General features: G+C 38.9%; 1 protein-coding gene across 1 annotated transcript in view; it reads right to left on the bottom strand.

Moving 5' to 3' along the window:
* LOC306739579 (adhesion G protein-coupled receptor D2) overlaps window positions 1-26,372 on the bottom strand; it is a gene marked incomplete at its 5' end in the record, with an annotated part of 82,672 nt that overhangs the window by 41,373 nt on the left and 14,927 nt on the right. The window contains one exon of the mRNA XM_079221600.1: window positions 26,245-26,365. Coding sequence (XP_079077726.1) covers window positions 26,245-26,365 — 121 coding nt within the window. The remainder of the gene's footprint in view (window positions 1-26,244; window positions 26,366-26,372) is intronic.

The raw sequence follows: 26,372 nt of genomic DNA, 5'->3' as shown, positions 1-26,372 counted from the left end.
AGAGAGAAAAAGAGGAGGACAAAGTTGTTACAGTTGTTTTCTCTCTTATCCTCCAGCAAATTACAAAAGACAAAAGGTAAAGAGGGAAGCAACATGTACAAATTAGGTAGATTTTGTTTCCCTCTTTCTTGGCTACACAGAGCTGAAGTAGACTCTGGTGAAAAGTAACGGGAGAAGTAGGACTTGAAAGAGTCCAAATTGGCCATTTGTTTCGTCTACTAGATTCACGCTCCTGCACAGAAATATGTATAACCACACAAATTCAGTCTGAATTTGTGTGGTTATACATATATATATATATATATATATATATATATATATATATATATATATATATATATATATATATATATATAACCAAACAAAGTCCATGTATTCACAAACATATGCAACAGACACAAATAAATTAGAAGCAAACAAAGAGAGTATGAACACAAACACATGTTAAAGGCACACACACAGGCACATAAAGAGAGCAACTCAGGCCAGACGAGACTATCAAGGAAAACCATTGGAGGAAAGCGGAGAAAGAGAGAGACAGAGGGAGCATAATGAAAAAAATGACACATAAAAGAAGATATTTCATGTTCACAAAACTCCACGGCTAGTACCCATGGCCCAAGAATGCCATGCCCTTGGATGCATAAAGGCTGCACTTTTGGTCACAGAAAAACATCTATTTTTCATTCCAATCCATTGTGGCATCTATTGAACGTACAAGCTGTGCATTCGCCTTCGAGCCATAATGTAATACTGTTGCCTCAATGGAAACAGTGACAACAACATTTTCAGAGCACCGATTGAACTGTGACACAAAAGATGTACCGAGAAAACTGAAAAGGCAGGTAAAATCCTATAAATTTCAAGGCTGATAGATACAGTAGATTATTTGACAAGCCAACAGTGCGTCCACAGTGGGTCTAGCTAACACCGCAAAACTTTTAAAAGTGCATCTCTCCCCGTTTCACCGCTCAGTATGTGTCTGTGTTGCTTCATCTTTAAACGAAGGTAAGGACACATCCTGAGGACAGGCAGGCACAACCTGGTCAATGCATCAATCAAGTCGAGTTTGGAGCATCCAATTTTTGCCAGAGGGAGATCTCGATGCATCACCATTGACAACATGATTTGAGGGCCCATTCGGAGTGACAGGCCGACGATGGCGACGGTGACGACCTCTAGCCCAAGTCTCTGCCCATCCACCTCCTACTGGCTGCTCTCCTGTCCTCCAGGGACTGAATTGCCCTGTCCGTCGGGCTGTCAGGTGACATCTTAGGGCATCCATCCTCTTTAAACTGACAATCCCGCTGGTCTCTGACATGCTGAAGACTACAGGCATAACAAGGGATCTCAAGCTCAGACCTGCGCTTTTATCTCTCCACCTCTTACTTTCAATTGCATGTAATGTTGTAAAGACAAAACAAAGAATCTTGCTGCTCAACAGCACAATATGAGACTGATTAGATTGCCAAGGTTGTTAACAACTACTAGAGATCGCAAAATTAATACTGAAGATGAGATTTGTGGTTTTCAAAACTCACCTTGTAATTCATACTCAGCAAATAACAAAACATTTCACTGTTACAAATATCCAGTAGTAAACAAAAAAAAAATCATCATGTAACAAAATGTTTTGACTACAGATCATTTTTCTCTAGCTACAGATATAATTGACAACATTTGAGTGTTTTTCAAGTGTCTGAATAAGGGAACATGTTATCTTTTTATTGGGTATCATCTTTCTTCCATTATTCATCTATCAGCTTCTTTCTCTGCTGCTAAAATGCAAAGCAATTGTTGGGTCAGCTACAAAGCTCAAAGACTCTATCAGGCAGCAAAACGGGAAGCTGTCCTCGACACCTTCAAAACATGATAAGTTCTGACCTTTTTCACCAAATCCTCCTGATTACCAACACAAGTCAAATATTATTAGATTCCCCTAATCAGCTGGATCAGAATGGACCTTTTAACGCCATATATTTTTTGTATATCAGAGGCAGGCGTACTTGGCATCAAACAATGAAAATCTTCATAAAATAGAGCCTCTTGCTTCCCTTGTCTTTGAATTAAACACCAAGGAAGTTGGCTCCTTTGTCGCTTTTGTATGTGATATAGGCCGACTGCAATAATTACATTTAAAGTACTCCATTGAAGAAGAAAAAAAGAGTTTGAAAGTTTTTGCTTGGTTTAACAAACATGTTTTAACAATCGAGTAAATCACCTTCAAAATAAAATAGGACTTTATTTTTTCTTTTAAATCAGTCCATCTACAATCACAACCTATATTGTCCATTGGCATTTGTTTTAAACAGGAACAAAGTAATGTACATAGTTTATCATGACATACTGTTGTGTAATCTGCTCTCTTCACCCACACACATACATGAGCACACGCATAATAATAGACAGTGGGTGGTTAATTTGCAACACAGACCCTATTGTATTGCATTAGAATTGCAATTTCCAATTTATTGTTGCAATTTGATTATCATGTTTTTGATCATTCCTCTTATTTGTAAATCATCTTTTGTTGTGTAGTGAACAAAGTGGGGAAAACATATGTGCACATTAGGAAAAATGATCTATTAAATTATAATTGAGTTAAAAATAAATGGCAGCACAACAATAATGATGGATTGTTTAAAATGTTAATTCATTAATATTCCCGCTAAAAACAAACAGATGGAAAAATGGGCCGCATTATTTAAATGCATGTGTGCTTTTCTAAACCCAGTCCTGTTTCTTTTGAACTCAACGGCAAATGCTACAAATTTATGCAAAGAATGGATGCAGTTGCTTTCAAAGTATTGCTATACTGTACATCAAACAGGGGAGCATAAATTAATTAGTATCCAGCTAATTAGGGAACAATTGTATGTTTAAAAAGTTAAAGACAACAAACACTGAGTTTGACCAAAAACATTATTACCCTAGAGAGATGTACTATGCTAACACAAGAGAGAAAATAGCATTTGTTAAAATGAGAAGGCAGAGAGAACAAATCAAAGTCAACAATTGATTCACTTACACAAACTAAGTCAATTCAATTAAACCCGGATAATGTGGTTCTAACCCTTGTACTTGTTATGACTGGCTGTTTGTAATATTGAAAACCTCCTCTTGGAGGTTTACCACATGCTACCTCTTCTGTCCTTGTAACTCACTCTTCCTAAAAGCATCAACTGAGTGCATTATATTTAATCCATCAACCATTAGAAACACTAATAATAAAGGTTTGATTGGAGTGGTTGTGTAAACGTTTCTATTTAATAGCTTCAACATACGTAGACATATGCATTTAATTAAAAAGCATATTTTTCTCAAATGTCAAAAGCTAGAGATCTTTGGCAAATAACAAGGTTCTTATTCCCTCCCTATTTAGATTTACAGGTATTGTATTAATATTAGGTTAAATGCAGTTTGAATTCCCATTTTCAGTTATCTGAATTAGTTGCCAGAGAGCAGAACCTTTCACATATTTAGTCATGTAATATTGTATGGCGACAAGGTGAATGAGGAGTACAGTGAGGGACCATTTCCACAGAATACAAGGACGTGGATGGATGCGCTTGTAGCTGCCAGGATTGAGCTGGTGTCCTTTCAGTTACAATTAATGAGCAGCTTTTAATGCTGTATCCAATTCTTATCACTGATGTAAAAGTTACATATTCATATTTAAGCACAATTCATGTACAACAAAATGCAATGTTTTGTTTTTCATAAAACATCAAAGGCAATTTAAAAAAGGAGACACATAATAAATCAAATTAAAAAAGTTGATGGATAATGATTTAAGCCCTATATAGCAGCAATATAATTGATTGATGTTTCTGTAAATTGTAAACAATAATACGTTTTATCAGGACATTTGTGCAAAACATTTTTTTTTTTTAAGTATAATGGATGTTTTGAGCCTTTGCTAATTAATGTCAACTTGTGCAGGCCTCCTACAGTTAGCAATAATGGTAGATTCATGCGGCTTTCTGCGTTTACTTTCATTCAGACTCAGAGACGAGAAATAATCATGTCAAAGTGGATTCCTTTGATTCCAAAACAGCAGTGGAGGGTACAACGACTCAGAGAACGACAAATAATTTATAGGAAATACACCAGGTTGAAATAGACTGCAATTATCCTTAAATTCTATATTGGCAGTCACTCCAATGTCTGAACACAATGTAATAATTTCATCAGCTCCAGTAATCAAAAGAAATGGTACACTAGTGTCAGGCGTGTAGCCAGATATGGTTGGTCACATCCAATAAGATGTCCTCAACATCAAACCAGTAGGGCATGATAGTAACTCGAGGCTTTTTTTTTTATTTATGGACACAAAAAACGAGCCCTCTGACTCTCCAACAAGACATTTGACAAAAGCCACTTAACACAGGAGTTGTGGCCGGGGACCCCTCACCTCACCCCTTGAGCCCTTACATTTGGTACGGGTTAGCCTGTTTGGTAATGTATTCAAGTTGCTTTCACCATCAATACATGCATTTCTACATGTGGATCCCAAAAAATAAGCTATTTTACAATATTTACAGGCCTTCATTGTTTTGTGATCAGCCACCTCGATGTTTAAAAATCAACGTTTACTTACCCTAAGGTTCTATGACTCACATAACGTTATTCCCATCCATCTTCTGATTTGGTTAGCAGTAGAATATGTTTTTTAGAAAGGCACATCTATATGATTTGTAGTACGTAAATGGGTGAAAACCTGAAACACAGTCATCGTCTTTTAAAACCATTGACTGACGTAAATGTGGCCTTTTCAAACATACAATGTCAGAAATGAAGGCCATTAAGTTTCTCGAGGGAAAGCACTAAAATGAAATAAAGTTTACTTTCCTCTATTGGCACAAACATATATAAGTTTCACTCCATCTCAGCACCTCAGGTCTAAATAAAACATTTCATAAATGAGATGGTTGTATTTAGTTACTGATGAAAGTTATTGTAAACCACATGTTCCATACCGTTTTTAGTAGAGCTTCAGGCACTGCCACTGCTCAGTGTCAAAAAGTATTTATAATTGTCTAACCCTAAATCAAAAATCAAGACAGCTATACGTTTCACAAATGACATCTTTCAATTGGGCCGACAACTTTCTGCTAAGTAGCTGAAGACCGCAGTCTCAGAATTCCAGGCTTCAGTGTCACCCAATGCCAAAAATGAGAGCTATTTGAAGAAGTTGAACCCAACGTCAAATACCCCAGCCTAAATTCAAACACACAGAGACACTTTTCACAAATAGAGCTATCTGCATCCCCACTTGGCGAAAAAGGGGAGGAAAAATTCTACCCTTGCACCTGGTAATCATTACGGAAATGAGAGACAGAAAAGGTTAAAATGCTGTGATGGGGGGAAAAGAAAAGAAATTCACACTTCTGCGCTGGGGCTTGCTAATGTCTCTGACCCCTCCACGCATAAACAGTTTAATTAACATGTATACATAACTTTCACTTTAACTGCTCATGGCATGTCAAATCAAAGTGTCTGTCAAAGCTGTGAAACAAGGAGTTGATACTTTGCAGGTCCTCAGTTCAAATCCAGCTCTGTGTAACTGCTCCAGCTGGCCAGAGAAGCTGGCAATAAGACATGAAGGCAGACAGACAGGCAGGGAGACGGGCAGCCTGCCACTGTGTCAGTTTGATGAGGTAAATACCTCCCAATAAAAGCTTTGTAACACCCAGCTGAGCTTTGCTCAACTCAAGCAGGAGTCAAAACACTTTGATGTTTTCATTGGAAACTCAATGCAACTTTTCATTCAGGTATTAAAAATCTAGGTGACATCAACATCATCACTGTCCATATAAATCCATATAAGATAAATAGATCGACCAGATAAACACTCAAGTAAGAAATACAGAATTTGAAGCAATGTCATGCTGTTCAAGTAAATATGAGCATGCATAATATTGCCAGAAGTGGAGTCATAGTATTTCTACAGATACAGATATAATGTATAATACATAACACATTAATGTATAATAAACCCATGTAAACATGGTATGCTGTGTCCATTATATGTGCAGCTAGGAATGTTATATATCTTCAAAGAGAGGAATGTATATTGTCAACCGGAAACTTTATCTTTGATATATGTCTACTTTTATATATGTCTAATTCGAATCCCAAAAAAATGCACAGGCCATATTGTCCATCCAGTATCATTAAACTCTGTTCTCTTAACAATGACGCATTACAGTATATAGTATGTGTATGAGGGTGGGGTTTTCTTCCTGTTTCCGTCCTGTTGTACAATATTAGGGAGAGAGGATCAGTCATTCTTTGAGAAGAGCTATTAGGACTCTCCCTGTTTCTTTCCCACACACACATCCAGTCAGTTGGGCTGTCACTTTGAGGAGGGGACCTCCAAGCCAGCCTGCCTCTACAAGGTGTATAGCTACAGAGGAAAACCGAGTGTGTGTACACACACACACACACACACACACACACACAGGCACACACTGAGGCCGGCAACAACACCAGTACTGGTGTGCGATGGCTCAGGAGAGGAGAGAGAGTTATTAGCTTAGCCCTGAACCACCTACTTAATATAGGGGCCGGCGGTGATTGCTAACAGAGCCTGGCAGAGGTGACAGCTTTTGGCCCTGCTTGAGGAAATCCAATTGAAAAGCAGCCAAGAGGAACAACAACCCCGAAACAGATGTTGCTCGCTACCACCGGCGCAACTTGGGTACACACAACCCAGCGGCAACAAACCGCGATGGCAAATCTGACACACAAACATACACACCGCGGACACAGAGCGGAGCGTGCACACACACATATACTGTCGGGCCACTTGAAACTTTACAAATAAATGTAATACAATTTTCAACTGTCATTTAATATGAAGAAATACTAATATATCATATAATGTTTTTAGTTTTTAATAAGTAACAAATACAATGAGCTTTACCGCCTCTATATTTAGCAATATATTAAACAATAATAAATAATTCAATAAAATTCCAAAATAAATTAAATTAAAATCTTTAAAGGCGTTGAATTCAAAGCATAATATATACATTGCCTCCACACGGCTCTCAACATGGTCATGGCTGAGCCAGCAGCTCGCTGCTTACGGAGCCAACAGGGCTAACCGTGTTAACCTGAGGGAGAACGCTTGCTCTCACTGTCGTATAGAGCACTTTTAATTAAAATAAAACATCATCCAAAAAGAATAAAACACACCACCAAATGACAAATGCACAAACACACTTACTGGGCATTTCCCTCCAGTTTGAACAGGAAGTAAGGATCCATCAACTCCATCAATCCAAGGTTAGATTATTTCTGTCATGGTAGAGCACAAAACACTCTGGCAGCTAACCCCCCCCCCCCCCCCTCCAAAAAAAAAAAGTAATTAAGGAAAAGTAAAAAGAGAAAGAAAAAAATCTGGATTTTTTTTTAAGTCTGCTAGAAACATATTATATTGAGCGGAGGCCAAAACAAAACCTTTCCCTCAGGGAACACTCACCCAAACATCAATCCATCTATCTATTCCTCTTCTTTCTTTTTAACATCTCCGGCAGGGCATTTCAATGAATGAAAACATAACTCAAATCATTACAGCCCCTTGCTCCAATATTAATTGAATTTGGCAAGGCTGACCATGCCTCAGTCATAATAACATTCATTTGTTTTTTTTCTATTACCGCTACTGCAAAAGAGCAAAGAATAAAGGGGAGAGGTGGAGAGAGATATAAAGAGAATGGGGGGGGGGACTAAAATCAATTCTGACATATCTTTATTGCCAGTCGATGACAAATGACGGCACATTTGCCATTGCTCCGGCATTGTGTCAGTGTTTGTCATATTGATTTTACATCAGACGGACAAATGTTATTGATGAAGCGCCCAAGTAACAGATGAGCACTCCATTTTACTTGTTTTAACGTTTAAATAAACCAGACTGATGGGGGAGCGAGGGGTTGACTTGTGCAGCGGATCTTCCCATTTACTAATACACGTGATTTTAGATTTCCTTTTTTCTTTAAAATTAACTCAATTCTGAGGCATTTACACAAACCGGGTCTTTTGGGAGTGGGTAACTACACCCTGAACCTGATCACACTGCACACATGTGGTAATGCAAAGGGGGGGCGGGGGGGGGGTAAAGCACGAGAAAGAGAGTGAACTGTAAACAAACTAGCTTTTAAACAAGACAATTTAGGATTGCGTGTTTCAGGCGCCAAGCAAAACACAGCCATGGAAAACTGATACAAACTTTTAACACATGGGTCAAAGCAGGAGTCTTTGAACTGGTGAGGGTAAGCACGCTGCAAGTGCAAAGAGCTGTTTAATTAAAAATACTTAGGTATCCAAAGGGCCTTTCAGCGGCGCCACCTTGTCAAATTGTATGTGATCCCACTGTCAATCTCCGAGGGTGTTTTTCTAATTGCATAGTTTTCCACTGACGGAGAAGAAGAAAATGTTGGAGGGGAACAAGTCCTGAGAAACAGCAGCTGGGGACTGGGTTGGGTTTATAGAAACTGTATTCATGGACACACATGTGCGTACACACACGTGCTCTGTTGCACTGTACATACGATGCTTGAATTACTGGCACCAACATATCCTATACACACAGATGTAAATACAAAAGTCTGATATATTATAATATATATTGATCCACAAACACTTCCACTACACACTGTCAACATGCTGTTGATTTGCAGCATACAGAAGCCTTCAAGAGAAATTTCCCCACCTTTTATCTCCACTCAGAATTGATGGTTAATGTAGTCAATTGAAGCAATACATTCTTCAGTGAAAGCCGAGGTTGTAGCTGCAAAACCTGTTGTTCTTTCTGCATCCAGTGCCATAATTTGACGTACATGAAGAAGAAGAAGATCTACAGGGTTTTGGCTGACTTAGATATTCAGCCAAAGAAATGCAGTAGAGAGGTTGCATCTTTATTAACCGTGTATGTTGAAAGGGACCCTCCAGGCATCAGAAGCTGGCGCACAAGAGCCAGAGAACTTGGCTTTCTAGATCAATATAGCACGCAGAGGAATTTATTGCTTCAATTGACTACATTTACCATCAACACTGATTGGACATCAACATTAATAAAGGTGGCAAAGTATCCCTTTGACCTAAAGCATGTTAAGAAAGAATTCATATTAAATCTAACCGGTCAACCGGATACAATCATCCCCAAGCAGCAATTCTTCCCATACCAAGTGGTGGAAAAGTCTGACAGTTGACACACACACACACACACACACACACACACACACACACACACACACACACACACACACACACACACGCACTCCTATTCACCTAAACATAGCCACATCCAGATACATCTATGCACAGGCAACACACATACATGAAAAGTCATGTTTTTTCTAAGTAAAAACGGTGGCTCTTTCCTGTTATTAACTTCCACTTGTAAACCTACAAGTTACCATTGTAAATGCTTCAGTCAAGCAGATATCAGATATTAGGGCTGCCATGCAATCCATGTTTGGCTTCGAAGGTTTAGTGAGGAATATGTAACAATATTCAAAGCTTTGACTATCGTTACAGAGAGGAAAAGAGCATCGGCGCAGAGATTCTACTACAGCATACTTTTTTTCTGTAGAAATAAAAAAATATATCGGCGAAATTATTTTCACTGTCTGATAACCTCCATGAGTATCGGTAGATCCTTGTACATCTCCTGTATGAAATAGCTGTATCCTCACTGACCTGCATGATTATAGACCAAAGTAACCTGGTTTTGGGTCATTCATACACTGACTCACGGCCTCTTCCTCTCCCCGTAGTTCTCATGCATTAGCTTCCTGTGGCTGCTTGGACATAAAGCATGCTGAGGACGCAGGTGCTTTAATTTATCGATACAATCACTCAACAAACAGACAACAAACAGCACTATTTAAATACTGATTTGGACATGTATTATCATGGCAACGAACAAAGCTTTGAAGCCTTCTGGTCAGCCTTAACATATATGTTTTCATAACATGCAATTTTGCACCCTAAATTAATAATTAATGAATACAAATTATATAATGAATGTGTTATGTAAGACAGCTTTCATTCTTTATTGTGCACTGCCGTCCACAGTGGTGTGTGCATTACAGGTGGTCAGTGCTGAAGCAACACCAATGCAGCATCAAAACTGTATGAGAAAAAGAAGGTCAAGTGAATGGGGAAAATAAAAACAAGGTAATAACAGTTTTAATGTGAGCTTATTCATTTGGGATTCTAGGAAGATTTCTATTAAACAGCTGCTAGCTTGCTGCTAACACACTGGTGGGAGGCGGTAGCGGACACATACTACCTTTAGGACAGATGGTATTAAACAGCGTTTTTTCCCACACTTAACACACACTAACCCCCCTAAATACCAACCCTTGCGCAGGCGCCCTCACTGACTTCCCACCAACAAACACTAATTGCATTATTAGGAATGCACAATCAAGCCAAAGAGTTCTGTGGTGGTGGGAAATAAATTAGCCAACAGAGCCTCGGTTTACAATTTTTAAATGCATATGTGCCTAACCTGTGGAAAAAATATGTGGCACTTTTTCTTTTTGCATAAATAGTGTACGCTTTGCTTGGGGAACAATGGGATGTTTACCCTTGGGTCTATTCTTTTTGAGCCGGTGTGCCATGTGTCCAGTTATTCATATGCATACATTCGTCGGCATGAAAAACAAATTCAACATCACCTGACAGATACATGTGCACACACACAAACATACACCGTACGCATACACAGTGAGGACTCAACAGAACATCTAAAATTGCACCGCTGACTGTGTTGCAGTGCCCTTGACTAACAATGACAAATGGATGCAATATGCAAAGTCTGAGGCAAGTTTCTTTTGGGTACAAAACAGGAAAAAGATTGTTCTAGGTACCATTATGGGATGCGTTTGCTCCCCTGCTTCCCAGCTGAGGTGAGCCGAGCTGATGTTAATGGCATGTGTCAAGATCAAGAAGTATGTGTATGTGTATGTGTGTGTGTGTGTGTGTGTGTGTGTGTGTGTCCATAGAGGTGTGAGAGAGAAACATTAATTATACTTATTTCTAAATATGAGCAGTAATATAGTGTTTTGAACCAGTCAAAGTTTTTTTTGCGGATAAACCCTTTTTCTCAATAAAATCAAAATGTTAACACTGTTAAATCTACATAAAAGTACATTTTAAAGAATTACTAGTCAAAACACTTCCCAGCTCTCATTACAACAAATCTTACCAAGCAAATTTCCACTTGTTTCATTGGTAGATTTCTTTTTACATTTGACTCGCAAAAACACCTTTTATTTTATTTATTGAAACGAAAAAAAACGACTAAAACAAAAAGGTTCCAAAAATGTCAATGAAAAGTCTGAAAACTGTCAGCAGCTTAAGAGACTACACTGAAAGAAAAATTAAGTCCTGACATTTACAAAAATGTAGAAGTTAAAAGAGGATCTATACCCTTTGTCTCTGCATGCGGGTTTGAGAGTGCATTTGGGTCGTATGTCTGCTTCTATGTCTGTGTTCTTGAACACACTCCTGCTTAAACCCGGGTCTGTGTGTCTCTGTATCCATGTAATTGTGTATGTGCGTACACAAGTATGTGCATGTGCGTACCTGTGTGCTGCAGCACCACCAGGGTGGCAGCGTGTATCCATCATGATAAACCGGCAGACTCGGCGACTGTCACATGCAATCACACTTCACTACGGTTCGCAGGACTTCAAAGTGAAAATGAATGGTAGTTCATCGACATGAAGACTTCATATATCTTCGTTTATTTTTTATTTTATTTTTTATTTTTTTGGAGGGAGCCTTCTCCCAACCCCCTTTTATTGTGAGGATCACTTGTGTTTTTGTCACCGTCTGAAATGCATGGTCGGACACATGGGTATTAAAAGTCCATCCATCATTTTCCATCAGCAAATTTAAAATGGATAACTCTCGGGTTTTCACTTGAATCTGACAGTTTGCATTAGAAAGATTTTCAGCAATTGAGCTTTGCTTTCCCAATATTTCTAAAGTTCATAATTAGGATTACATTTACATATGGGAAAGAGAACGTATGAGCTGCATTAGGCTTTTTGTGACCACTAGAGGGCACATCATGAGTCATGATATCAAATCACCTTATCAAGCTCTTTTGGCTCATGTTTTAACAAATAATTTCCTTCCAACAATTCAAGAGAAATGGAGTAGCATGGGCATCTCTACTTATTACCATATATCCCCCCACATTATAGTTTTGTTTTATTATTTTTTTCTGTTAGATATTTGACTATTAATGTACAACTGGCCTTTGTGAGGTGGCTGTTTTTTTAAAAACAGGTTTGTGTTTTGACAGGAGGGCCAAAGTGGCTGAAGATTTGACTTTCACTACGGCAGGCAAAAACACTTTCACATTACAGGAAGGCATTTGATTAGATGTTAATTTGAAGAAATTGTTATTATTATTTTACTTAAATATTTCCAAAAAAAACCCTATTGAATGCCAATTAAGTATAATAATGTTGACATGATCAAATTGTAAATCAAATAAATGCCTTGATGGTAATGCAGATAATCACAGTGACCAACCTTTTAAGATTGAAACATCTACATGGCATTAAGCTTTAATTGAACATGGCAAGTGTTAAACGTGATAATCATCAAATTTGTAACCACTAGAAAGTCAAATGAGCCATAATAACGGCAGTGTTGCAGCTGCTGCAGCTCACTCACACCACGGCAAGGCTTGCCTTTAATCTAATGACTCTGAAATGACACTGTGCTTTAAAAAACTGGAGATGAGGCTATAGCTCTCCCTCCCTCCCTCCCTCCCTCCCTCTCTCTCTATGTGCCCTGGCCCAGGCCCTGCTCTCACTCTCCAAGCTGTTTGATTGGCACATGCTTTCACTTAATGAGGGATAATTACTAAGGAAAACAAGTGGGAGACCACATCTGCTCAGTGTAAAAAGAAGTCCAGGCCTGGTGCAATCTGTCAGATGGGGCTTTCAGGTTGTGTGTGTGAATGTTTAACCCACCTACAGCTGCCTCCCAGTCCAGCACAAACCCAACAGGACCCTCCCTCTGCCGCGTCCCGACAAGAAGCAGATTAATAGGAATCAGCATGTGGCTGTAAACACTCACAGGGAAGAGTGTATATGAATGTGCGCTGACACGCATGGGAAATGACCCAGGGGGTATCTGTCGGGGACAAGCCAGGGGCCACAGCAGGAAGGGCAAGAGGCCAGTGGAGACCATCAACATCCCAATCAGTGTCCTGCTGCCTTAGCTGTTGTTCTCCAGCTCCCATCACCACTGTTTTGTTTACTTTTACACAATGCTGTAATGGTAGTAGAATACATAGGTAGCCGTCTTGCTCCCCAGACACCTCCAAACACGGCCAATAAATCATCTCTGCATTGGATTTACATTGTGCTAAGCGGCCTCTTAATGATCTGCCCATGTTTACAGATAGTAATCTTGATTGTTGTCTAACGGTAGTGCCGTAAATCAAAGTTTTAAAGGGGCCCTCATCATGTTTAAATGGAGTTACTGTCAAAAATGTATGGGTTGACCAGTAAAATTACAATTTATTGCATTCTCAAATATATGTTAAATTAAAAAGATGTGCGTTTCAACACTCAATACATCATGATTGAGTTCGGTCGTGATATACTGTACAATTGCTTGGGAAACTATTGTTTAATGAGGATTCATTGTGCTTGAAGCTTTTGACAGCTGCCTCTCAACAAAGGATGATATTTCACATCTTGCTCCACTTAACCTCTCTAACGTTCCACCTTTTCATAAATAAATATGTATAGAAGTGATTTGATTATCATTCACACAGCAATATTATCTCACTTGTTTTGCCGTCTTACCAAGGTATTATCATAGTGACTAAATATCAAATTAAACTGTCTGACAGTCTTTGACAATGCTGCCCTTTATACATTTATAAATGTACAGTAACACTCTTTTTCATTATCATTCATTATTGTCAAGAAAACCAAAGACCAAGCCTGAATTAAGTCAATATTAAGGATAAATGAGGGGTTTAAATGTATTAAATAAATACTAAATATTTCTGGTATGAACCATATAATATCAATGTACTTGTAGATAAAAAATAAAATAAAAACTGAGTAATATAGGATTCAAGACCAGTAGACATTCACTTAATGGGGATCGATTCAGCTGCTTCATGTGTTGAGTCAAACTATTACCGCTCTCATTTTATGAAACAGTTTACAAGACAATTAACACATTTGAAATCTATCTTGATAAAAAGCTGCAAAACAAAATCACATTTTCCATCTATTGAAATAATCTAGAAAGAGAAGAGAGGCAGCAGCGTTTATTTGCTCTTTCAGCAAAAAGAAAATGTCTCTCATGTAAACTTGAACTGATATTTGACAGCCTTTTAACCTCCCGCCACCCTCAACCCCCTCCCCCGCCACATCCAACCAACTCCCTGCCACCCACCAACTAGAAGAACAACAGGGTTTTTGCTTTCTTGCCCTGTGCTGACCCAGTTCTCACTAATTACCCACAAAGTACACATCAAAGCCGGGCAAATCTACAGATCTGCTGCAACGTGGCAGGGTAAGGGAAACCAGGACTACCTCTAACCTAGCCCCCACCAGCCATCAGTGATGTGTGTGTGAGTTGTGTGTGCACATATGTGAGGTTGTGTCAGCCGATACAAAAGGCAAGGCGGTGAACTTATAAATAGAACGGTCATTGTTTCGATGTGGGTAATTTTGGGTGTCGGAGTTGTTCCTGTGTGGGTTGGACAAGCGAGAGGAGGGGATCTGGAGAAATGAGGTCATAAAGTTGGGAGTCAGCTGATGGGACAACACACCCGCTGACATGCATTTACGCACACTAGCAGACATGATATCATAGAAACCAACCCTGTAACACAAAATGAATCAAAGCACGGATGAAAATACAAACAAAAGAATGCAATAAGTCGGCAAACTACAGTATTCTCTCTCGCGCTTCTTTTCTCTCTCGTCCACACACACACACACTTACACACACAGAAGTGCAGTCATACAGGTATGGTGAGGAAGGGGCAAAGGGGATGGTTTGCTTTCTTATGACACAGGCTATTACAAAATTGAGCTGGCAGGTAATTCTAAGGCAAATAAATGCCAGCATGTTTAACACAAGGAGAGGTCTTAGGGGTGCCGGCGTGAGCAATGACAGGAATTCTCTCGCCTCTTTTGACAGGAAGCCTATTATTCTCACTGCTTTATTTTCCCAGGCCAGTTTTTTAAAACTGATCTCTCTGATTTCATCTCCCCCCCATCCCAAATCAGTTCTTTATCTTCTGAATTACAGGCACTATTTGCTCACTTAGGCTTATCCGTCTTTTCACTCCCAGACTTAATATTTACAGTAGAAGAGAATATAGTTTGATATTTTTTAACAGCTTCGTTTACAGACTTCTTTTCAGTTAGTTTTAAGGGTACTTTGGTGACCATTTTTACGAGGGCTTTTCCGTACAAACCTTGATACTAATATCTTGGATTAAGCCTCCGTTTGTACGAAATCATTGCTTCCAGTATAGGTGAACATACAGTTCAACAGAGCTCTAATATTAATGTTGCTCAAACTTAAAAAAAAAAAAAAACATAAAAAAATACAGCTAAAGATGAAAAGAGACAAAAAGGAAAAAAAACAAGTACAAGTTGAGACAAAACACACTATAAATACACTACTTAAAAAAGCTGTGCAACATCCTCATTATAAGTGCCATCTCAGAGAAGCGTGGTGGGAGTCAGTGCTGACCTTGGTATCCCGTTTGAATATTGTTTTAATGCCACGGCTGGTAATTGAAGATGCAACGCAAACAGTGGACTCCTTTTCAAAGGGAAAGTTATTTTCCCAGGCAATGGGAACGCAAACAATCATGTCGTGCATTTATTTGTTTGTTTTTCAACCCCACCTCATAATTATCCAAGACACTAATTAAAATATGGATTTATAAATAAATCTCCATGATTTTACCTATGACTACATTAACTTAAAAGTTTTCATCATCCTTGTGCAGTTTTGGTTTTATTTATTATTATTTTTGTAATAATTCTTTAAGCAATCTTCAAGCATTATTTGCAATCATTTTTGATCAAATTGTATATTTTAAAATATATTAAATGCATACATGTTTGGTGCTTAATAAAGGCTACTATTAATGTAAAACAAATATATTTGTGTAGTTTGAGAAAGTCTAAATTACTTGATAATTACTATTACTATTGTCTAATTTACTATTCAGAAGTAACTATTAGTATATAGTACTATCAAGCATATACACTGTGAACATTTTAACCAGTATTTAGAATATATAGCCATTAAGTGTAATTTAGTTAGTCAAGTGTTGAAAATGTGTCTTCGCCTCAGATAAAGATATTGCTCAAAAAACAGCATAATATCCAGAATCGCTTCCTGTCCCAATACACGCAGCTCCACTCCACTAGAAAAGATGGACGTTGTTTTAAATTGCGTGATGTGCGATACAGCCGACTCTGAATGAGAATGTCAAGGGAATATGGTTCCTGCTTTCTCAAACAATCCAAAATGAAAAACATTTCCCTCCATAATCTGACCGATGAGAGGTTTGCCATGTGTGCGTGTGCATGCTCCTGCACGTGTCCCTCCCTGTATTCATATGTGCACATGTTCAGTGTGTGAGTAGGCGGCAACAACCGAGGGTGTACAGATAGAAGGTTTGCTGATATATGAAAATATACCTTACTTACACCCTCAAATCAGCAGTTTAAAAAATCCTAGTTGAAGTGATACTTTTAATACGTCTGTGAACACTGTTGCAAAACATTCAATCCAAAATGAATGAATCTAATTTGTCATATCTGCTATCAACGAGTCAACAATAAAACATATAAATAATGTGGTTGTTTTTTGCACGTCTGTTTATCTTTTTTGTTGTTTCATTTTTATTATGAATCCTCAAATAGTGGGTGGGCCTTAGCTGCAACATGGTAAAGCAGGGGGGGAGGCAAAGCAGGAAAGGAAAAATAAGGGTTTGAATGGACCGGTTATGCAGGTCCAGATGAGTGGACTCAACATGACTGACTGGGAAACTGGATCCAAGTTCTCTTGTTTTTGTTTCTTCTGCCAAATGAGAAATTAAAATAACTTCTAACTCCTTGGGGGTTGTGGGTAGTGGTGACAAGTGGTCACACACACACACACACACACACACACACACACACACACACACACACACACACACACATACATACATACACACACACACACACACACAGTTACAATACTTAAAACGGCATTACATAAAAAAATTCAAGATGGTCTTCACAAGATTGGAAGCACAGGATCACACACGCGCAGACACAAACCGCACCATCCCTTGGAGGCTTTTGGCTTATGCTCAGCACAAGCCAGCCAAAACCTTTTTTCATCCACTGGTTTGTTCTTTACTTTTGCACTCTACATTTTTGTATCACTTACCTGGCCAATTTATCAGAGAATTCTCTCGAATTCTTTATTGGACAGTATGGGGTTATTGTTAGATAAAAGGTTGAAATTGTAATTTGTAGGGGGAATATTTTTGATGCGCCAGCTTTTTAGGATGTACGAAACAACAACAAATTCCAATCCCACCTGATTAATATGTGCCAATGTCAGGCAAAACAGAGACCCCACTATAGATCCACTTACATGCGATTTATTTAGTTTTCTAGATCAACAACATGGATGGAGATGCTTTACTCTGGCTTTTACAAGAGCCTCAACACTGCAGGTTGACTCAAGGTAATATTAAGGGCACACTTTCTCCCACTTATAGTATATAGGAAAGTTTTCACTCCTGTCTACCACCTGTTAGGGCCTAAACATCTAAATAAGAGCGCCCCGTGGAAAATCATCTGCCCTCAGATATGTTGTTATTTTTACTCTATTTGCACAAAATAACGCATAATAGCAGAATAAAAAAATCACACATCTGGACAGATAAAAATAGAGGCATGTCATTAGTAATTGTAAATGTATTATTAGCATTAGTATGCACCCAGAAAAACGTAATTTCTGGGTGGCAATCAGAGAAAACCATGTGGGATATAAACATCAGAAAACGTATCTTAAGGGACACCTGTCCTTTCACTTGCACTCATTGTGTCTTTTATGGTGGTCTTTTATGGGGGGGCAGTACTGTACGTTTTTTTATGAGTACAGTTGATGATTTTGTATGTGCATATGAATATAACCTATTTTTCTTTTCCATAGGTGTTTGCCTGGCAAAGGCCTTGCTGTTTGAAACATTTGTGTAATTCAATGTGCAGATCACCTCTGTTTTTACCTCTGCAAGGACAAGACGATTCCTTAAACAACTGAAATGGGTCCGAGCGTGGCCTAATGTCAAGTACATTACTGGGCTGTAGTTATATTACACTGACAAAACAAGCTTTTCCTTATCTGCCTTGAGCTATACTGGGAATAGAACCACGACTCCCGTAGTACGAAAACAATTTTGTAGTAACTGAGCTACACGGCCGAGAAAAAAGAAAAATCACCCCATCTCGAATAATAGCTTCTGATGCTGTAAAAGCATTGCTTACTCACACAACAAATCTCCCATATGGCAAAAATCAATAAGCAGAGCAACACTGTATTGATCACATCTATATCGTGGATACACTCTGATGTCATGCTCCACTAGCCAAGTGTGTGAGTGTGTGTTTATGGAAGATGGGGGTTCTGCATTTGTTTCAGTGGCAACATTGAAACATCATTTTGAAGCCTTAAGTTAAATCAATGCCTCAAGTAAAAGGCTACTTTTACAGCCAATTTTTCTTTTCATTATTGGGTGTCTATGGCTTTGACTGGTCTGATGTGAACCAGTACATTATTTATATATCCACTTTCAACTTGTGATAACACATACATTCATGGAAATTGAGATAAACCACTGATGGTATGTACGACAAACTGTCGTGCAAAAAAACAAAAAAAAACAGTTTGTATTTAAAAGACTGATTTTTCGTGTTAAATAATTATACTAAATGACGGAATTTGCTTGTTTATTGTAAACCTGAAAGAGAGCTGTCCTTTTACAACGTGCCTATTACAAATAGTGTGACAGCTTCAAGCTGGTGACACCAGAAAGTGATGTCAGTTCAACACTGTGTACCATTTTCTTTTGAAATTCTGAATTACTAAACTAATATATAATTACTGCATTATTCATATACATATACAGTGTATTTACTAAAGTCATATTTAGCCCTGAGTGAAATGATAAATGTCACTTCTAAAGCTTTACTGATTGCCTGTAAAATCTCATTACCACTCGCCAGCCTGTTCATTTCACAAGAGATACAAAAACATCATTGTCATCAGTTCCTGTGATATAAAAGACCTTAATGCGACATGAATGAAACGGAGCCGCTAAATTCTCTCATTGATTTCTCTATATTTACACATTGTAATGACAAGGCACAGGGTTGCCCTCCACAGGCAGAAAACTGACATAACATGAATAAAAGGATACATTCTCGACAAACACCTCACCTGCAAAGTTCCCAAAACAAACCACAGGGACTCACTTGCACTCTCCACAACTTGCGGAGGACGAACGTTACCCTAACATTGTCTTTCTGACTCTCTTACTTCCGTCACCTCTCTACTTTGATTTCTCCCTCTCCTCCTTTTCCCCACACCCTCCTGCTGCAGCTCAAAGTTATTGATAGTTTAAAGTTATGGGCTAATAATAAGATGGACACTGCATGGCCAGGAGCCTATTATACCCAGGTAATGGATAGTGCGGGGGTTTTGAATGACATTGCCCAGAGATTGGATGTTGAAGGGTGGAGCGATTTATGGGCCACCCAAAGAGCCCCCCGTCCCTCTTTTCTCCCACATGCACACACAGCACCCCATGCTATTTATCTCTAGCTTGATAAGGAAGCAGATGAGGCATGCCTGTATTTACGGTGAAGATGTTCATAAAAACTACTGGCTCAGAGTAAAAAGTTAGAATCGACTCAGAGGAACAGCATCAATTCAAAACTCTGTCTGCACCTCGATCATGATGTAAACTACACAAATAATTTGTTTTTGTTTTTGATGATCTTGGTTGAAATGAAGCATATCATGACATTACTGTATTTTGAAGTGTCTTTGAAAGCAACTAATTTCAACGTTGTGTGGATGTTGACGAAATAATATTTGTACTTCTTCCTAATAAACAAAGTGTCTTTTGACTTCTTCATGTTACTGCATTCTAGTGACTCCACACAGCTCTCAACATGGCGTCGTCTGAGCCGGTGGCTGGTAGCTAATAGCTAATAATGCAAAATAAAGCGTGGCTCTGTCGTCGGTCGGGACAGTGTTATCAGCTGAAATCGCCATACGAGAGCAGTGCAGAGCTGCATCCATGAGCGAGCCAGTGGGGCACACTCACATGCACCGACATGCACTAAAAGGCACAGACGGCCAGCCCGACTATGCAAACAAAGCATCGAGAAGTTATGATTACAACACACAGAGGAAAAGCAACTTCATTCTCTGGCCAAGTAGACACTACTCCACTATTTTGCAAATAGTTATTTGCCTGGTTGCATAATTATTCTGCAAACCTATTCTGAGAACCTTTAAAAATAATAGCATATCTCTTTAGCGGCATAACCTACAGATGTAAATAAAGTGATAAATAATAAACAGAAGATAAGTTAAGAAAAAAAGCAAGCATGCTCTGTTGTCTTCTTGTTTCGTCAAAGCCAAACATTTAACAACTTAAACAACTTCTGTGCATAAGTGATGAAGTTTAATAGATACACGTAGTTCCTGGATGCTACTACACACAAACTAAGCATCATCTACCATCGGTTAATGGAACCCAAGGAACCATCAAAAGCCCTGGTTGCTGAGGTCAGTGCAGCAGAGATGCATTTATGCCGTGTCTACAGTATATTTACTCAAAACGGCCTGCTCAGGTCTCTATTGAGAGAAATAACAACAAAAGCAGAGACACTTCAGACGGTGCTGTCAGGATGGAGGGCAAAGAGGAGTGGGAAGGGCATGAGGGAGTGCAATGAAAAAGGCTTGTCAACATTATCTGTTTTATTGATTTAACAGTAAAGGCTTGCCGCTTAAGCTTTATGTTGCTTTGGCTGGCCCCATTGAAAATACAACAGCTGCAAATAAAAAACGATTTCCTAAAAAACTTAAGCATTTTTATTTTTATTTTTATCTCCTGCCTACTAGCTCGGGTTTTGCATGCATTATTGTTAAGGTTTCACACATGTCATCATCTTTATGGGTAGCCATGAAGTTGGCACCATCTTAAACTCTCTCTCTCTCTCAAAAAGGGATCGATAGCATTAAAGAGGGCCTCTATATGACAGCGGTGGTATATTGTAATGGAGAGTCTAATTAATGTATTGGATCATTAAGGAAAAGGGAAAACACATTCCAACAACACTGAGACTACACTTACAGATCTGTTAAACCCAGCAGTGCTTTCAGCTAATCAGCATGCTACCATGCTCAAAATGCTAATGCCAGCATTGATGTTTAGTTGATATAATGTTTATTGTATCAATGAATGTGTTGCTATGCTAACATGTTAGTGCTAATATGCACTAACCAAAAAGTAGTGATGGGACCAGATGATGGCACGAGATGGAAGGTTACGGCATCAAGATTTTAAAAATTCATCCTCTAGGAACCATAAATGCCTGTGGTTAATGTCAATTTGTCTTATGTAGAGAGGTAGAGATTATTATGATAGAGATTCATAAAAAAAAAAATGTAAACATCGTTGTGGCACTGGGATCCCCAAATTCAGTAGGATCATGAGAGGGCATGAATCTCTGTATCAGATGTCAATGTCAACAGGTTTTCAGAGATTTTTCAGACCGCGCACATTTTTCAGACCGCACAAACATTTTTTTTTCAGGGGTTAAAAATCTTTTTTGTGCCAGTGTTTCTGAGATAGGAGTGAGCCATCTCCGCAATAATAAGATCTTTGATGTGACGTGTCGAGTCTTCTTGGCCAATCAGCGTCCCGTTTCTCGACATGCGCTCTCTGTACCTCTGCTAGCACTCTGCTTCCGTTAGCACCCCCCACCCCCACTGTCCTCCTCCGGGCGCCAGGAGTGAAGCTCGCCCAGAGCGCCACATGAGCTCGGGCCGGCGCTGTTTAGGCTCCTCTTGGCGGGCCCTGCTCCAGCAGTTATAGGCAACCATGGCGAAAAGAAAGGCAAAGCAGGTGCCCCAGAAAAAGGTCTGCCTAACGTTCAAACATGAGTGGCTAGATGAAATAGTCCAAACTGACACAGGTAGGATGAAACTTTCAGACATATTTAAATATGAAGAATATTAAGTTATTAAATTGTTTATATAGGCTATTTTTAGGAAAAATGACACCATGTCAATTTAATAGGCCTATAATTATTGTTAAGCACTGCATTAGCATTTTTCTTTCAATGAAATTCCACTTTAAATGTTGTACCTGCTGAGAAATGACTAAACACCTTTGATACTTTTATTTTTTTATATATATCATTATCAGTCATAACCAGTGAACCAGTCATAACCTCCCCTTATTGAAGTTCAACAAAGATCCTTTAAGTTCAACTAAACTGACTGGTAAAACACCATCATTAAAATGTTCCCAAAGTCCAGCCATTATAAAGGATATTGAATAAATATCAACCTTGTATACATATTGATGCATTTGCTGTCATCTCTTTGAATCCCCTATGGCTAACGCAGGCTTGTGGACATTTTCGGCAGTTCGCGTGGTTGCGAATTGCTCACAGTGCTGAAATGTGCGCTCAGAAAGAAAAAAAAATTGCTCAGTGCTGAAAAAAATTAGAGGGAAAATTGCAATGGGCCCCTGGACATGCAAAAGACCCCACTACCTTCCCTACATAAAAGCAAGACACACCGACTTTATGGTTGTTTAACCTCTTTTTGTCTCTTTGTAGTCTATATGCATCTCTCTATGGATGTGTTGCTTTCTTTTTGTAGTCGTTTTGTATCTTGTTGTCTCTTTGGGTCTCTTCCTGGTTGGTACATGTCTTTTTCAGTGACATTTTGTCGGTGAAGGCCAGCAGGGGCCCTGAAACTCTGAGCCCCTGGGCCCATGCCCTGCAGGCCTGATCAGTAACCCAACACACAGACGTTTGAGCGCATTTGGGTGAAAATGCAGCAAAATAAATAAATATACTATAAAACTACTAAGATTATGAGAACATTTTATTTGGCATGATGTCAGGTAGATTCTGTCATAGGAAAATGTTTGAATGCATGTGAACTTGCATTTCACATTACCATTTAGTTTGAAAAAGGATTTTGTTTAGTTGTAACTACCATAGTAACTATTATATCACTATCAATGCTGAACAGGCAAAGAAAAAACAAAAATATCGTCGCTAAATCAAATTAAAAGGGGAATGTAACAGTCCTGCACACAACATTTGAATTAGCTACGACACAGCAATGAGTATTCAACTCAAAATGTATAGAAAGTCCCAAAGAACACACAGGATCTTGAGGATTGCCACTACAAGCGCTACTACACCCCATGCAGACCAGAGAGCAGTGGGGTCAACAGTGTGTGTCACTGGAGCAGCTTGGTGCCTGTTAGGGTTTCTTTTATGTCCTGATCCTTGAGGCTTAAAGACAAATTATGTAGTTCTATTACGCCGGAGCAGCTGGTTATGCCTCCTACAGCTACTCGAAAACCCAGTCAACACAAACACACATTAAAAGATCTCTTTTAGTTTTTTGTTAAGGAATTTATCTGCATTTTCTTGCCTTGCGCAGCACATGACCAAAGGATGGAATAAGCAATGTGCTGCTTGTTGAAGATTACAATTAAACCCAAAGAGTCAAACAGGCTGTCAAAAAGACAGATTAACACACAGGTAACGGACCAAGAGAGGTAATAAAATAGGCAAACAGAAAAAATTGCTGAACATCAGCAATTGGTGGACAGCTGAACGAACAGAGAAAGACAGATAAAATGCATGAAACAGAATAAAGATCTATATGATGTGTTAACATGGGAAGTCGTATAATAGGAGCTCAGAAAATCTTTCAGTATTAATTACTGTCGACATGAAAAAATATAATTAGATATGAGGGGGAAACAGAAACTAGTTATGGCAACCATTGCTTAATGATCGGACTGCAGCTAAAACCTCTATTGATTTTCTCGTTAAATATACAGCTCAATTAAAGATACATCTGATTAAAAGACGAGTACAAATCGCAGCGGTGGATCTGGACTGCCTGCCGCAGTCAGAGAATTACATGATTTCATCCTCACCTCCTCCCTCATCACTGCAGTGCAGGGGGAAAATAGGCTACAAAGGTATTATTCTTTTTCCATATAAAAAAATAAATAATATTTCACAAAGTTGTGACCATTTTCAAATGGAGATATGATGCCCGCAGGTATATTACTCGAGGCAGAATTTGTTAGAATATTGATGTGTACGATCTATCTAAAAATATTTCTTCCTCAAAACCTTTGAAAAGACAACCTATTTAATTTCAGCACTAAAAGCAGAAAATCAACGCTGATGAGCCACAAACAACAACACTAATGCTGACCTCTGAATACATAAAGGAAAAAATAATTAAACAAACAATACAAATCAACTTTCCCTGTTAAAATAAAGCACCTGCTTAACACAAGCCAGACCAAGGCTCTTTTTCCCCCTCTCTGCTTCAGCCTTGTCACTGACAAATAAAAACCTTGACAGTCTGTGTGCCCCCACCACGAGACAAGGGAAGAATTACAATGTATAATGGAAAACCTTTCTGTTCCTCATTGAAGACAAAATAAAGCGGCTTACTGTTTATAAACTGTTGGAGTTTATTTGGAGTTGCTCACAAGTTTTAGCGGTGGCATTATTTAATCTTATATTTGTTCTACGTTATTACAACAGATGGCTGATGAACTCAAGTTGTATGTTTGTTACCAATAGTGCTCCATCTGAGACTGAGTGATGCGTGCTTGGATTCAGGTATTTAAAAAGCTTTGTCAGCCATTTTTTACATCAAAAGTATATTCATATTTGTAAAATATGTACTCCTGCTATTCTAGTTTCCTTATTGTTCGTACATGTATGGAATTAACTCAACAAGGATGTTCCAATCCTGCATTTAATTAATTGTAATATTGAGGCAACCCTAATGTTGACATTTGGATCACAGGTTAGCGACCGACAACATACGTCCTGCCAAAGCTCCCCACCCGGCTCGCGGAGTAATAATGACATCACCACGGCCGCTGCAGGTGCAGCCTTTGAGCTCTCAGGAGAGGCGGTTTGTGCCAACAACTTGCACGTGTGGAACAGAAATTCTTGCAGGCAGGTTTAAGCGGGAAAGTGTTCACAGCACACCAGTTGTTGTCAGCTGCAAGCACGGCAGTTGGCTTAGCCCGGTCAGCCAGCTCAAGCTCCACTGACAACAATTTGTGTCACATTGTATTTCAACACTGTTCAACTGAAGTCTGAATATATCTGTGAATACACTTGAAACATTTAACGTAAGACGGCATCACCCAGATGTGTCGATTAGCGGAAAAAAAACAAAAACAGACAACAGCCTCTATTTACAGCGTTCAGGCAGCCGCTCACTGCAGAGTCACATCGAGCCAAAGCAATAACTAATGCTATAAGAGAGTTTATTGCCGCAGATGTGCTACGACACTCGATCATAAACAATACCGAATGAAAACTTATGGTGAAAGCACTTGAGCCCTGTTGCAATGCACATCCACATGTGCATTCTAGTCTTTTGTACCTGTCCTGTCAAAATTAGTGCAAGCTGCAGTTCAGGAATTATAGGATTGCATTCTGCTATTATGTTTCCGTAATTACAGATTTTAACCATCGCTCCTCAGTGAATTGAACATTTTATCATTATGGATATCCCATGTCTTTTAGGAATCTGTTGACTTTGGGCAGAAATACTGACAAAAAGACAAAAAATGACAATATTTCATATGACAAGCTTCAATTATTTCACCTTTATATGACCAGTATGGTTTTCTTTTTCTCTGAATAGGTTTTAAAACGTTTTTGTAAAACTTCAGGGGCACAGAACATCCTAAATAATGGAAAACACAATGTTTGATTCAATGATGGTTGTTCTGTGTGTGTGTGTGTGTGTGTGTGTGTGTGTGTGTGTGTGTGTGTGTGTATGTGTGTGTGTGTGTGTGTGTGTGTGTGTGTGTGTGTGTGTGTGTGTGTGTGTGTGTACCTGCAGGGAGTTGAGCAGGATGAAGATGTAGGCCATAACAATGGAGAACGGCACCAAGACGCCACACAGCCATGTCAGTCCGAGGATGGGCAGCAACACCAGCACTGCTTTCACTGCTGCCCTGTACT

Source organism: Taurulus bubalis, assembly GCF_910589615.1.
Source record: "Taurulus bubalis genome assembly, chromosome: 7".
Lineage (NCBI taxonomy): Eukaryota > Metazoa > Chordata > Actinopteri > Perciformes > Cottidae > Taurulus > Taurulus bubalis.
This window is presented reverse-complemented; position numbering and strand designations above follow the sequence as displayed.